At 54.8% G+C, this 14,020-nt stretch overlaps 1 protein-coding gene across 2 annotated transcripts in view; it reads right to left on the reverse strand.

The window, feature by feature from the left end:
• Position 1: 1 nt before the first annotated feature.
• Positions 2 to 14,020, reverse strand: part of SLC38A10 (solute carrier family 38 member 10) — a 30,131-nt gene continuing 16,112 nt past the window's right edge. Inside the window, exons 11-16 of one of the 2 annotated variants that reach the window (XM_015879949.2) lie at positions 11,701 to 11,854; positions 6,533 to 6,703; positions 5,857 to 6,309; positions 5,201 to 5,323; positions 3,497 to 3,676; positions 2 to 3,161 (exon numbers count right to left, since the gene is read on the reverse strand). In XM_015879949.2, the coding sequence (XP_015735435.1) occupies positions 2,002 to 3,161; positions 3,497 to 3,676; positions 5,201 to 5,323; positions 5,857 to 6,309; positions 6,533 to 6,703; positions 11,701 to 11,854 (2,241 nt within the window). In that variant the 3' untranslated portion in view covers positions 2 to 2,001. Of the gene's footprint in view, positions 3,165 to 3,496; positions 3,677 to 5,200; positions 5,324 to 5,856; positions 6,310 to 6,532; positions 6,704 to 11,700; positions 11,855 to 14,020 lie in introns of both variants that reach the window. The other variant, XM_015879948.2, reaches the window with a different exon arrangement.

The raw sequence follows: 14,020 nt of genomic DNA on the forward strand, positions 1-14,020 counted from the left end.
AAATGCTTCAGCTTATTTTATTGATCCGCACGGTTCCGTCTCCCACCAGCCCCGCTACAGACGGTCCCTGTTAAGGAACAGCCATGCGCTGCCCCTCCTGGGCTGCTGGGGAATGGCCGGGTATCTTTGGTCCTCTGTGTTCATGGAGACAAATGCCAACAAACCCACGATGCCACGGAGACGTTCAGCAACAAACCCACGTCACCAAATGCATGGCAGCACCACGGGGCAGGAGCGTGTCCTTGTCCTCGGGTGGCCCCAGCACTGTGAGAAGGGAAGGCTCCTCCTATAGAAAGGCCAGTGACAAAGCACACTGCAGGCTCCAACACTGAGCAATGTGCTCTTGAGCCCCTGCCTTGCCCAGTCCCTGCTGTGCAGGGCTCCTGCTGGTTGTGCTTTAAGACAGCGCGATGGAGAAGCTCACTTGTACAATGAAGTCCTGAGGGTTAAGGCTACGGCAGTCACGAGGAGACGCACAGGGAAGCGGGGTGGGAGCTCCTGGTGAAGAAATGGGGCTGAGTCGCTCTATGTCTCCGTGCTGCATTAACTCAAGGATGTCCTTCAAACAACAGGTGCAGGCACACAGCAGACTTTGGCTGCTGGAGCAGACACAAGCAACGCAGCCAAGGCCCCATTACAGAACAGCGTGGCTGTCCTACAGGCCTGGTGATGCCCCATCTCTGTCTCCAGGAGGTCCCACTGGACACAAACTCAACGAGGGTAGTTTACCAAAGACACTTTAGAGATACTGATATAAAAACCACCACAGTGATGAGGTCTGTAGACTCCAGGCTGGGAAACGTCAGCCGTTTTAGTGTGAGCTTTGGGATTTGTTTTCTTACATTCGTAAGTCAGGATGCAACGATAAGGAACAATGGGATGAACCACTGTCTAGGAGTCTGCAACAAACCAGAGCCCTTCCCGTCCTTGCTCATAAAATACATTTTCAGGGGCAGAGCACTGATATCTATGGATGTAAAACACAGCACGGAACAAGAACACACAAAACAAACAGCTCCATTGAGTTACAGAGAAGAGGTAGGTATGATTGAGCCAAGCCCCTCGAGTCCGCCCTTTTAAGCCACATGTTTTGTTCTTAAATTAGTTGCCCCTTGCAGAAAAATCAAGCTGGAGAGGAGGCGGTTTGCAGCCCCCCGGCTGAGCTTTGAAATGCACTTTGGACTGAAGAAGTCGAGCTTGAAAGCAGAGATGAGAGCGTGAGCATTCACAGAGGGTGAAGAGAGAGCAGAGCTCATCATTATTGCTAGTGTGTGGCCAACCAATTAAATCCCTGGGAGTAGAGGCAGCACAACAGCAGCGGTTGTGCCCGTTTAAGGCAGCATTTCTACTAAACTAGGTCCCTAAACCACAACTATCTCCTAAACAAGCAAGACTAACAGCTCCCATTTCAAGAGAAACACCAAAGCAATTAGCTAAGCCTGTCCTCAGCTCAATCTGCCTTGGTGCTAATCCAGAACAAAACCCTTCACGAGTCAGGCATCTCTCCCTGCCCCAAAGCCCTGGGTGGGAAGGACCCAGAGAAGCCTCTCCAAGCAGGGGAACCTCATGGACAGACACCTCGGCTCTGAAGGGGGAGCTGAAAGCTGGAGGGAGAAGGCAATTTGATATGAACAAGACGTTGAAAACAGCCCCTGGAAGCTGGCAGGGAACCAGGTTCAATGGCAACCTCTGAAAGCCAGAAGACAGTGGGAGTTTTGCTTTCACAGTTGTCACCTCCTCAGCTCCCTACAGGCACATGAGGGGATGGGTTGACCCTGCAGGGACTCCAGGAGCCCACACAGCACTTGCAGCTCCAGGAGACCCCACGGGTCGCACGCTGCATCCAACAACACACAGCTGGCTCGTGCAGCAAACAGCCTGAGAACTGCAAACAGCCTGAGAACTGCAAACAGCCGGAGAACTGCAGCCTCCCCTGCAGAGCCTGCCAGCCTCGCACCCGTGGCCAACACCCTGAGCCACCCACAGCGCACGGCCACCCTCTCACATGCTCCCATCCGCCTCCGTCATCTGCTTGATCTGCCGGCTGTGGACCACCTGCTGTGCTCCCTCTGCCACTTGGTTCAGCCGCGTCTCCAGAGCGCTGCGCAGGTCATTCACTTTCACATCTGGAAGGGGGTTGAGGCCAATAAAGACCCCCGCCCCCTGCACGGCTTCCTCCTCCTCCTCCTGGCGAGGCAGCAGGTCCCGCCTCCTCCTCCGCAGGTCCAGGTCCACCTGTAGTTTCAGGTCCCGGTTCGGTTTGACGTCATGATCCTGTTTTTGGTCCCCAGGGACGGCAGCTCCTTTCTCCAGCTTTTGGGCAGCAGCGTTCTCAGGGCTCGGTTTCTTCTCAGCACCATTTGCCAGCCCTCCAACCACACGCCTCTGCTTGCCCTGGAGCTCTCCCTGAGGGTCCTGGGCCACATCCACCACCCTCTCCCGAAGATCCTCTTCCTTCACCTGCACGTTGCTGGCCGGGTCCCCCCGTGAGGCTGGTTGCTGTTTATCAGCCCCTTCAACATCTGCAGCTCTCAGATGCTCCCGTAGGTGCTGCTCACTCCCTGCCATTTTCCGTTTATTCAAGGAGTCCAGTGCAACTGCCAGGTCTTTGGGCTCCACCTGACTCACTGCTTTGGCTTTAAGGTCTATTCCCGAGTCTCTTTCCAGACTCCTTCCTGCTACTCCCTGAACTTTGGCAGCTCCCAGCTGTTCTCTTTGGATAGGAACTGTAGCTGCTTCCACAGCTTTCAGGGAATTCTTGTGGACGTCTCTTCCAGCTTTGGCTTCATGACCTCCTCCCGCATCCTCAGCCAAGGGCTTCTTTTCTAGGTGGTTTCTGGCTGCTGGAACACGTTGGGCATCTCCGTGAAGGGGATCCCTGTTCTCTGCGGCGTTTCTAACAGCTCTGTCAATCTCCTGTTGTGGCACCTTCCGCTCCTTGGGAGGAACCCCAGGAATCTCACGCCTGTTTCCAGCTTCCTCCAGCCTTCCTGCAGTCACCCTGCGCTGCTCAGCTGACTCAGCAGGCTGCCCACCTGCACCCAGCACTGGGTGCTCCCGTGCCTCTTTACCAAGTGGCTTTGCAGCAGCTTCTTGCTTAGCTCCTAGGTTCTCTTCCTCCTTACTCTTGGAGAGAGGCACAGCAGGCTCCTGTTGCATCTCTGCTGCAGAAGAAAAACTGACATGTACAACCTTTTTTCTTACAGAGAGCAATAGGTTCCCTGCTCCCACCATGCTCTGCACAACAAGGGACTGAAGAATGAGATCACCACCAAGGGCCAGGTGGGGAAATAAGGTGAGATGTGAACAGGAGCATTATCTCTGCATGGGGGATCCCCACCCTGGAACTTAATCAGACACAGTCAGGAATGTCTTGCTGCAGACTGAACTTTGCCATATGCTGGAGGGACCTGGAGCTCCCCCAGCCTGATTTTGGAGCTGCTCTGAGCAGTGAGCAGCTCACAGAGGGGCTCACGCTCCCCAGTGGTTTCCTTACCTTGTTTTGGCTTCTCCTCTCCTCCCTCCTCCTGCCTTTGCTGGTGGATCTCCTTGTGCTGCTCTTCAATCACAGCCAGCAGCTTTGCCTGCTGATCAAGTAGCTGCTTTTGCTGCACCTGCTGTTCTTTGATCACCTGCAGCAGCATGGCGTGATCCAGCATTTTTGCCTGCTCTGCTTCTAGAAACAGAAAAAAAGAAAAAAATCCATGACCCCAAATCCACACTACTCAGCTCTCAGTGCTGGAGGGACTGCAGTGGCTTCCTTTAGCTGGAAATCCTGATCTGTAAATGCTGCTGGGTTCCCTCTGGAGCAGGAAACACCATGGCATGACCCTGCACAGCTCTGGCTGTGGGCACTGCAGGAGGGGCACGTCCAGGCAGCCTGCGTGCAGCTCCAGGGCAGGCTGCAAACACAGCACCAGGCAGCAGATCCAAGCACTGGGACCGGGAATCCTGCCCACCAGTCTGACCCTATGGAGAGAGTTACACAAAGCAGAGCACAGGCTGCAATGACTCAGGTTGATTCACTCGCTGCACAACATGCACAAAATGGTCCCAGTGCTGCACTGCTGCTGCTCTGCTCTCAGGAGCCACTGGATGGATCCCATCTGCAGAGCATGGGTGTGTGGCACTCACCTCCTGCACCAACCAGCAGCTTTTCCCCCAAACTCGAGGTGTTTCTCAACCATTTTGCCCCAGAGGAAATAATGTCAAAATTAATAGCCTGTAAAATGCCATCTAAATTAAAACGGGATGCAGCTCACGTTAATCCCTTCCCAGCACACGCCGCCTACCCCTGTCCTGCTAATCACCCACAAAGTGATTACGGAGAAGTATTTCCAGTTCACGTTACAGTGCTATTAGCTGAGGGCCTCCAGAATTCCCCTCTCACTGTGCTGCAGAATGTGGGGCTGCGGGGGGAGCGCGGCCTTTCAGAGCACAATTGACTCCTCGCGATCTGTTTATTTTTCTCACTTTGTTCCAAATAAACAATGAAAGCATTTCTGCCATCTCCCCTTCCGAGCCTGCCGGTCCCAGCGCAGCATGGGAACAGTTGGGTTGAGAGCAGGCGAAGGTTTAACGCCAAATCAAAGCGTTTCTGGCTGAGAGCTTCGCAAACACGCGGAGCTCCGTGTTTGTGTGGCACACCTCTTCCCCGCAAACAAAGGCTGTGCTGCTTCCCAGCTCCCCTTTGATGTCGGGAAGCAGACCTCAGCCAGCGCTTGGGTTGGGCTCTAACAGGCACTCTTCAGCAAAACATCAACAGTCATAAAAGCAAAGCACTCGGGCTCACCCCGCCGAGGGCAGCGCAGCCCCGGGGTCACAGCGTGCTGCCAGGTGGGCACGTGGCCCCACGGAGGGGGCACCCCGGGCTCCCCACCCTGCAGGGCACCCAGCTCTGCCCATGTTTTGCAGAACCCAAACGGCCTCACGCTGGCTGTGCTCAGATGGAGTCAGTGCTGCTGGCACTGGAGCAGGAAGCAGGGGAGCAGCCGTGACTCACGGCCTCGCCGTGCCAGGGACTCCTCCAACAACGTGCCAACCTCCGCCGGAGGCGTCAGCTGCAGACAGGCACTAATTGCTGCCGTCGCCGAGGTGACTCTGGCCCCAAGCTATGTGCTCAGCAGAGCCAGGCCTGGCAGGGCTGGCACGTTCATCCCGCAGAGGAATCCTGCACTGGCAGCCCACGTTCTGCACTCACCCTCCAGCTTGTTCTCTGCGTTCTCCGGTTGCTTGTCCTCGCCGTTCCAGCTCTCCCTCTGCTCCAGCTGCTGGGGCTGAGCTGGCTCCACGCGCTCCGGGAGGGGCAGCTCTGGCTTCTCACCTGCAGATGAACAAACCAACAGGCGCTGGCATCGGGGAGGAGCTCACGGTCCTGTACAGCGACTCAGTGTCACACCATCCCTGCCCGTGCCAGCACAGTTTATATTCAACCTGATGACTGCAAGGGAAGTAATAAAATAATAAAAAAAAATATTTAACAATCTTATAGACTCGTGGCAGCGAGCCAGTGCTAACTACCTCAGCCAATTAAAATGCACAAATGGCTCTGAGTCGCTTTCAGATGGGCACTTAGCAATGTGTTACCTGTCAAGATCTCCCAGCTCCGCATCCCCAGTGAGTTGGGAGACGCTCAGGAACAGCACGGCACCTGACATTTAGCAGGCTGGCAAACAACTGTTTGACAGATATTACAGTAGCTGTCAAAGCCACCAGATTCCTCCTTTCTGCCAGCAGCAGCTGAAGGGGCTGTGCATGCTCATACACTCATCTTGTGAAATCAGAAGGAAACACCGGGACGAAGGATGGAGCAAGGACACTCACCGGGGGCACATTACAGGACCAGAGGGAGCTTACCAGGGTCTGCTTCCTTCTCCAGGGACTTCACCACCTCCTCCGCCTTCCTGGGGAACTGCAGCTTTGTTTTCTCCCCATCGCCTGCAGCCTCAGCATTCTTCTCACCGGCCAGCACGGCAGTTCGAGCCTTGGCATCCGGCGCTGCTCTGCCTGGCTCCTGCTCTTTGTATGGCAGCCGGCCATCCTTCGGCACGCTCACCTCCGGGGCGTTCTTCAGATTCTTTACAGGTTTCTCAGTCCCTCCCTGCGCGTGGCTCTCAGCAATCACTTCTTTCCCTTCTGCCTCTTTCTGGGGATGCAGCTCAGCCGCCTTCAGTGCGTTCCCTTCTTCTCCTCCGAGTGCCTGTTTGTTCTCCACTGAGTCCTCACGTTCCCGCCCCATGTCCACCACCACTTCATCATGTGGGACGGGCGGCTCATGGCGATGTGCTTCCCCCATGGGCAGGGCGATACCTACAGCGTATGGCAGCAAGGTCAGGGCTCATGGTGTATGTGGCCATGCCTGGGTACCCACTGCCCCCCACATCTGCTTCCTCATCAACAGGCTGCACTCATAATTAGTCCCAGTAGCATCATACAGCGCACCACCTTCAACCCACCAGGCAGCCAGCAGAGATTAGGACCTTTACCCAAAGCAGTCCCAGAGCTGATGGCCTTTCCCCACACCCCTCCTTACCTTGGTCGGGCCGGTCCAGCTGCACTTTCTCCTCTGGCTTTCCTCTCTCCTCGTCTCTCTCAGGTACCTCCATGGGCACTTTGATTTGTGGCTGCTCCATCTCCTCCTTCTCATCCAGCAGTTTGGGTTTATGGCGATCATCCTCTGCCTCCTCCACCACCGGGTTCTGCTCTAGAAACGCAGCACTGTTAGTGAAAGGGGTTATGCATGGCCGCACCGACAACCCCCCGACAGCACCCAGGTGGTTGCTGTGCCCACAGCAGCCCTGCTCCACGCGGCAGCTCTATTTCCCCCAGCGCCAGTGAAGCGGGGCCGGGGCTTTGTTCTGCTTGCTGCTCCTTTCCTCAGTGCAGCAGTGCGGAGCCAGAGCTGCTGCGAGCCCGAGCCACCAGATGGTAGCATCCGCCTGGGCTGCCCGCTGCATGGTTGTGAGCATGGGGGAAACCAGGGGGGGCTCCGCACAGCCCCCAGCGCCCGCCCATGCTGGGAGCACACCACAGAGCAGCTCCGCACCTGTTTTGGTACGTATTCCTTTCAATTTTCATATCAGTGCCAGAGCATTTGCCCAGCCCGGCTGATCACCCTGGAAGAGGAGGGAAGAGAGCAGCGGGTTTTGGGGAGCAGAATGGGAAGATCGTGAGGACAAAGCCCCTGTGGGAAGGACCAAAGTGTTGGGAGAGAAGGCACTGGGACCATGGAGCACGTTGCTCCATAGGACACAAGCAGAGGAGGAAACAATCATTTCCCAGCACTGAAGTTGAACTGCAGATTTTTTTTCCATCCAACACAAGGAAGAAAAAAAAATTATCTTCTGTAACAAAAAAAATTCCCAAGTCTCTCCCCCCCCTTTCTGCCCTCCCCCATGCGATTTCCTTTGGGGAATTAATTCTATAAACATCTTTCAATTTTCTCCTCCCCCTCCACAGGACTGGTGCGATTTATTACAAGATGAACTCATGGGAAAGGAGTGATTGCCACAACTTCAGCTGCGTGGGCCTTACCCAAGCTGGGGAAGAAAAAGGCCAAATCCTGGCCCAGAAGGAGCCGTGCCAGAAGCACGCAGGGCTCAGCCAGAAACCTGGAGTCCTTGGCCCTGAGTTCTGCCCCGGCCGTGTTCTGCAGTGAGGGTGGGAGGAAGGGATGTGGGTGTTCTGAGAAACCACAGCCTATCCCAAGGGTCTGCCTCCATAGAGGGGCTCCCCAGGGCTCAGTGGTCAGGGCAGGATGCTCCGTGCAGAGAGCAGGGGTTGGTGCCCACTGCTGGATGTGCGCCCTGGGAAGCAGCAGGATGCAGGGCCGTGCAGGGAGGTGCTCAGTGCTGCTCCCACCCACGTTCCCAGTGAAACCTTGGCCCAGCAGCAAAACATTATTGACTCTATTGGAGGAAAGGCATCCTTCGTTGGTTGGCGGAGCGGGGAGATCGCTGTGTACGGGGGAACTGCGTCGTGGATGAAATCAGAGCTGCAGAAAGCTGCAAATGCAGAAGGAAATCACAACCAGAGGTGGCCATAATGCAAAAAGGATGTTGGAGGGGGGAAAAGAGAAGAAACAAACAGAACAAATCTGGGAGAGAAGGAAGCTGTGCACGCTAAGGGGAAGCGGAGGAGTTAAGGCAGAGCAGGCGCAGTGCCCGCAGCCCGTAGTGCCATGCCCAGTGTGCTGCAGCAGGTGGAAGCAGCCCCGCGGCTGCAGCAGCTCCGTCGTAAATCAGGAGAGGGCTCCCACGGTCCGTGCTCTGAAAACAATGCGGGGAAAGGCAGAAAGAAAAACAAAACACAAACAAAACCCAAAGTCTCCATGCCATAATAAGACAAAGTTGCCTCTAAGCCGTCATTTGCTCAGCAGGAAACAAAATTAAGTTCATCATCAGGGCGTGAATTAACGACCTCGCACGCTGCATGGAAATCTATGAGGGGCTGTATGTGGTTTGCAGAGAACAATTTTGCTCAGGATGTGTAATAATCACTCTAACTGTCTAGTCGCCCTTCAGGTCCCTTTGGAGAGCGTTACAGTAATGCTGTGCCTCTTAATGTTTTATGAGCGGCGTTGGACTTTACAGGCAAAGGCTGAGAGGCTATAAAAGCTCCTCGGCTTACAGCAACACGCCCGGCCCTGCGCAGGGCTCACCCGCAGCACGGCTCCGCTCACACTCACGGACGTGGGGGGGCTGCTGGGGCTTTCTGCAGCTGATTTGTGAGCGCGTGTGCGCGCCGATGTGTTGTGGTTTGCCAGCAGCCTCTCCAGGCTGCAATAAAATTTCATGATTAGCAGCCTAAAAGCTTCCCTTCCCCCTGCTCCTGCTTCGGATGGGAGCAGCGGTCCCAGAAAGGCATTAAATCCCTCCTCACGTGGTTTTTTGCAGCTCTCTCGTCCACCGTAGCAGTGACCGTGTTGGGTTGTGCACCCATGCATCCCATACGCATCCTGCTTGGGGAAGGGGGAAAGAGAGCACGGACAGCACAAGGAGACAGAGAGCAGCACCCCTTGGTGACAGCAGCCTTGGGACACAGCCTGCCTGAACTTCAGCCCAGCAAAAAGGAGCAGCCCCATTTTACAATAGGAGAAATGTGGGGATGGAGGGATGGGAGCAAACCAGCCCCCCAGAACCCACTGAGCCCCAGGGGAAGGAATGGAGTGGGGCTGCCCCACACAGCCCTGAGCACACGGGAGCCCCCAGGCACACACAGGCACCGACCCCCAGCCGAGCGGCGCCCATGAGAGCTCCCCTCTGATGGATGAAACGGTGACAGATTTCACAAGGTTATCAAATGGCATCCCTGAAATTAGTTCACAGTTGTCTCCTGACGCACCAGCAGTAAAAACGAACCCAAATTACAGGAGGCTGATAGTTCCTTTTCTGTGTCACAGGCACTATTAAAAGCTCGCTCTCACAAAGCACCGGGGAGAGCTGCAGCAGCATCAAGCTGTTCCTACAGCGATTAGGGGCTGTGCATAATCCATGGCTCGCACATGTTCAGGGCCACTCCGGCAAACAACGCAGCCATCGCCGCTGGCGGAGCTGCCCCAGGATGGGCTCTTTTTGGGGTCAATGCAAGGCATCGAAGCGGGCAGCCCGGTGCCACCCGCACCCATGGGGTATGGGATGTGTGGGGCTGGTGGTGCAGCGGGGAAAGGGCGCGTTGCATCACGGCGTGAATCGGGGCTTTGTTACCAACATTGCACAAGGCGACGAGAGGCAGAGAGCGACGCAGCAGCAACGGAGTAAGGAGCTGAAAAATATTACAAAATCTTAATCCGCCCCGTGAGACCCTCTAGGGTGCTTTCAAATACAGAGAGAAATTGCCTAATTAGCCTTTTTTTTTTTCCTATTTTTTTTTTTCTTTCCTCCTAATGGATAATTGCCTTCATGAGCTTCCACAGGCAGCTTAGCAACCTTTTACCATCCGCACGCACGCTGCATGGTGCAGCCGAACGCTTCTGAAAGGGGTTTTATACCTTTCCCGAAGAGCTGCTGACAGTAAACCTCAAGCAATACAGGCTGGGGCTGTAATGGGCACTTGGGTGTCGTTAGTAAAAACACTATTCAGAGCTCGCCGGTCAATACGTGTTCACATAAAAGGGCAATGTTCTAATATTCATAATCCCAGGGCCCACAGGGCAGGGCTTTAATGAAAGTCTGCACAGTTCTGGGCTGCTCAACATCAAAGGGGCCTGTAAAGCTCCCCCTGCACGCTGACAGCAGCAGGCAGACGGCGCGCGGCCACAGCTCCCGCATGGGGACAGGCAGAGCCGTGCGTCCCCATTGCTGGGGCACCGTGCTGCCAGGTCCTAGGAGGGAATTCTTTACCCAGGGGGCGGTGAGGTCCTGGCACTGCTGTCCTGAGAAGTGTGAGTGCCCCAGCTCTGGAGGTACCAGAGACTATGGATGGACCCTGGGCAGCCTGAGCTAAGCCACAGCACAGCTTTTGGGGCTCGGTGATCTTTAAGGTCCCTCCCAAGCCAACCATGCCATGGTTCTGATTCTTTGACACAACCCAGCAACCAGCCTCAGGTAGTGCAGACACTGCAGAGCTCAGAGAAATATGGGTACAGCAGGGCAGACACCGGGCACCACGCAACCACTGAGTGCAGCTCCCCACAATGCTTCACATGGAGAAGTGGCAAAGAGATAGAGCAGCTCCAGCGGACACCATCCTTTATGGGACTCCTTTTATCCTCCCAGCCACAAGCATGCGTGTCATTAGCGACTCCTCCTGAAACGAGCAGCTGTTCTTTGGCCATTACTGCTCCAAAATTAACCGAGACGGAAGAATTCAATCGCATCCCTCCTCCCAGCCCTGCTGAGCGCACACGATTAAGGGATTGAGAGCATCTTTTGCTCAGAGTTCACGGGCAGCGCAGCGCCTGGGAAGGCGTATGCATCTCGGGTGAGCTGTGAGAGCAGAGGCAGAAAACCCCTCAGCTGCCAGGGACGCAGCGACCCAGGAGTGAATGTTATCGCGGCAGCACCGCTGTCGGAGACGCTCAGAGCTGCTCAGCAGGAACCCAGCCAACAGCAGGGAGGGAGGATAAGCTCCAGAAGAGACAGCCCTTCTCTCGCTTCCGTTCTCAATCTCGGCGAGGATATTTCAAGGCCCCCAAAGAACAAAAAGCTTGAGCAGAATGGAGCAAAAATAAAATAAAGAAACAGGACGCAGGCACAGAGGAGGGGCAGCACGAGGTCAGGAGACACCTGCTCATGGTGGCCTTGCGAGGGCCCAGCCTGCAGCTGGGGAAGGGAGGTTCGGCTGTAATTCCATCAACGGCCATGGTAAACAAATAATAAATAACGTGGACCCATAAACAAAGCTGAGGCATAATCAAGGGCTTTGTCTGAGCTAAATCCGAATCCAAATTTATAACCTCACAGCCTAAAAAAGTCAGTGCCTGTAAATTTACATACCTTTGAGCGGCGTGAACGGCTGGTTACAGGGAGCATGATGTGCTGGCAGCATGCTGGGAGCAGCCCTGGTCAGCCAGCACTAGGCTGTCCTTGTGCAGGTCACCTCGTGGGGACATCCGTGCTCTGTTCCCACTAAAGGACCCCAAAGGGACCATGTCTTTCCCAAAGGCAATCCTGGAAGCACAGCCTTCCTGAAAGTTACCCAGTGCTCACCACGGGCGGAGCTGGGAGCAGAGCTGGAAGCACAACTCAAGCAGCCACATACCTGGGAGTTTGACAGCATCCTGCTCCATCCTGTCCTCCTCTCTCCCGAGGTGCTCCATGCCCACCACTTCCGTCTTCACCGGCATGTCCTCGGTGGCAGACAAGGTGGTGTAGGTGCTGATGATCAACATTCCCAGGCCAATCCACAAGATGATCTGCAATGGTCAGCAGCTCTGGTTAGCACAGCAAAGCAAATGATGCTGCGTAGTATTCTGCATGCAAACAGTGCTGCCAAACAACTCAAAGCTCAGTGGAATTACCCATAGCAATAAGAAAGAGTTGAGGAGAAAGGGAAGGGGTGAAAAAGGAAACAGTCACAATTGGCAGAGGTTTGTTTGTATTTGGATGGAGGGACACAAAATGACACTTTCAGATGCTGGAAGCTGTTGTAAAAGACAACCTCTGTATCAGAAGAGTTCAAGAGGAGGTGGACAGGGCATCAGAATAGAAAAATGCACATGGACAGGAGTCCAGATGCATGGGAACATTGTCTGGCATTTTGAGCAGCTACACTGCAACACTGCACAGTCAGCTTTGGCTGAGAGCAGAGGTGCCCGGCCTGTTCATAGGCCAGAAGGTTTACCAGGAAACTGTAAAGAATTCTTATCTATGAAAGCAAGATGTCCTTGCACAATGCTGGTGGCTAATGCTCCATGAATGGAGTAAAAGCTAGGAAGAATCTGCTAAGAACTAACTCAGAAAGCTGAGACTAAAGAGAAGAAATACAGCAAGACAGAACCTGGATCCTGCGAGGGGAAGGACTCTGTAAGGAATTCCTCTGACTCAGAAAGGTCTCATCCCTGCCTTATTCCCCAGAATCCTCATCCTGCAGCACGTACACCACACTTAACAAGAGGCACAGCAAGAGGATGCAGCTCAGCGTGAGAAAAAGCAGAAACAGCCACTGGGGAACATGAACAGAACAGGAGCTGCCACGGGCTACCGGAGGAGGGAGAAGATGGGAAATAAAAGGGGGAGCCCACAATAGAAAGGTGAAGTCCAAAGGGAGAGATGGGGCTGGTGCTGGGCTCCCCATTGCTGTAGGAGTGGGGTCAGTGTGGTCAGCGCCCACGAGACGCCTTCGGAAGGAAAAGGGATCAGCAACACAGCCAGGGAGCAGAGGGCACATCTTAGAGGGGCTGCAAAGGAAACAGAAGCACGGGCTGCTCCCGGCCCCACGCACAAAGAGCAGACATCCTGCAGGCAGGGAGCAGCAGGCAGGTCCCTGCCCTTTGCTTCCCCCCCTCATTCGACCCACGGCCCTGGCAGCAATGTGGCTGTGCCGGCGTCCTCCAGAAACAACAGCAGAGAGGAAGAGCATTTCCACAAAGAGGATGTATTCTGGTGCCACAGGAACCAGGAGCCATGTGGGAGAAAAGGGAAACCATAGGAAACGGCTGAAATCACTACTGGTTTTAAAAGGGTTTTTGTTGTTTCTTATCTTAGTAAGGAGCCACAGGTTTGAATTAAGCCCCTCTGATTGTTCAACATTTAGAGTTCATCTGGGAGCTTCCCAGAGGCCGGGCCGCCCCACAACCTCCATCCTTACCCAGACCAAGAAAGCTGCAGACCCAAATGGAGGTCTGTAATTCAACTCCATTCCACTGAGATACCTACGGTGTGCAAAAAAATAACAGGGAGGGAGTTGGTCTCAAGGGACCACCAGGACCAACCCCTGGAAGTCACAGGAACAGCAACGTGGGCTGCAGGGACTCAGTGGTGTCTCAAGGAAGAGCAGAGGCAGAAACCAACCACACAATGCATTTGGGGTGGAGAAAGTGGAAGAAGAAGGGCTGTGGTGCAGAGCAGCTCTGAGCCAGCAGCTGTTCCCATAGGGGGAATCTTCTCCATCCCTCTGAGACAAGAAGCTGGGAGACACAGAAGGGCTCCTGGGCACGGACTCTGTGCAGGAGGTACATCCCTCTGGCTGCAGCCTCCTCCTGCTCGCAGCTCCGTATGCCAAGCACCCGTCCCTGAGAGCAGCACTGGGGCCCAGCCGGGAACTCGGAAGAGGAAGTTTATGCATCCGTTTCCTTTGCTGCCTGCTTTCTCTTGGCCGTGCTTCCTCCCAGAAGAGAGCTTGAACTTTGTACAGCAGTGTCATTAGCTCAGAGCATCTCCTCTGACCACGCCTGAGCCAGCAGCACGAAGCAAGAGCTGTGTTTGCCTCGAGTGATGAAATCTCCTGACCTGTGTTGTTTTGGACACAGTGCACCGAGGGACGGTGTAAGTGCAAAGGAATGCAGAACTGTGTCCCTCCCTGGCTCCTCCACCATGACAGCAATGCACAGCACTGACCTAAGGCAGAGAGGGGAACATCC

This window comes from Coturnix japonica, chromosome 18 (assembly GCF_001577835.2).
Source record: "Coturnix japonica isolate 7356 chromosome 18, Coturnix japonica 2.1, whole genome shotgun sequence".
Classification (NCBI taxonomy): domain Eukaryota; kingdom Metazoa; phylum Chordata; class Aves; order Galliformes; family Phasianidae; genus Coturnix; species Coturnix japonica.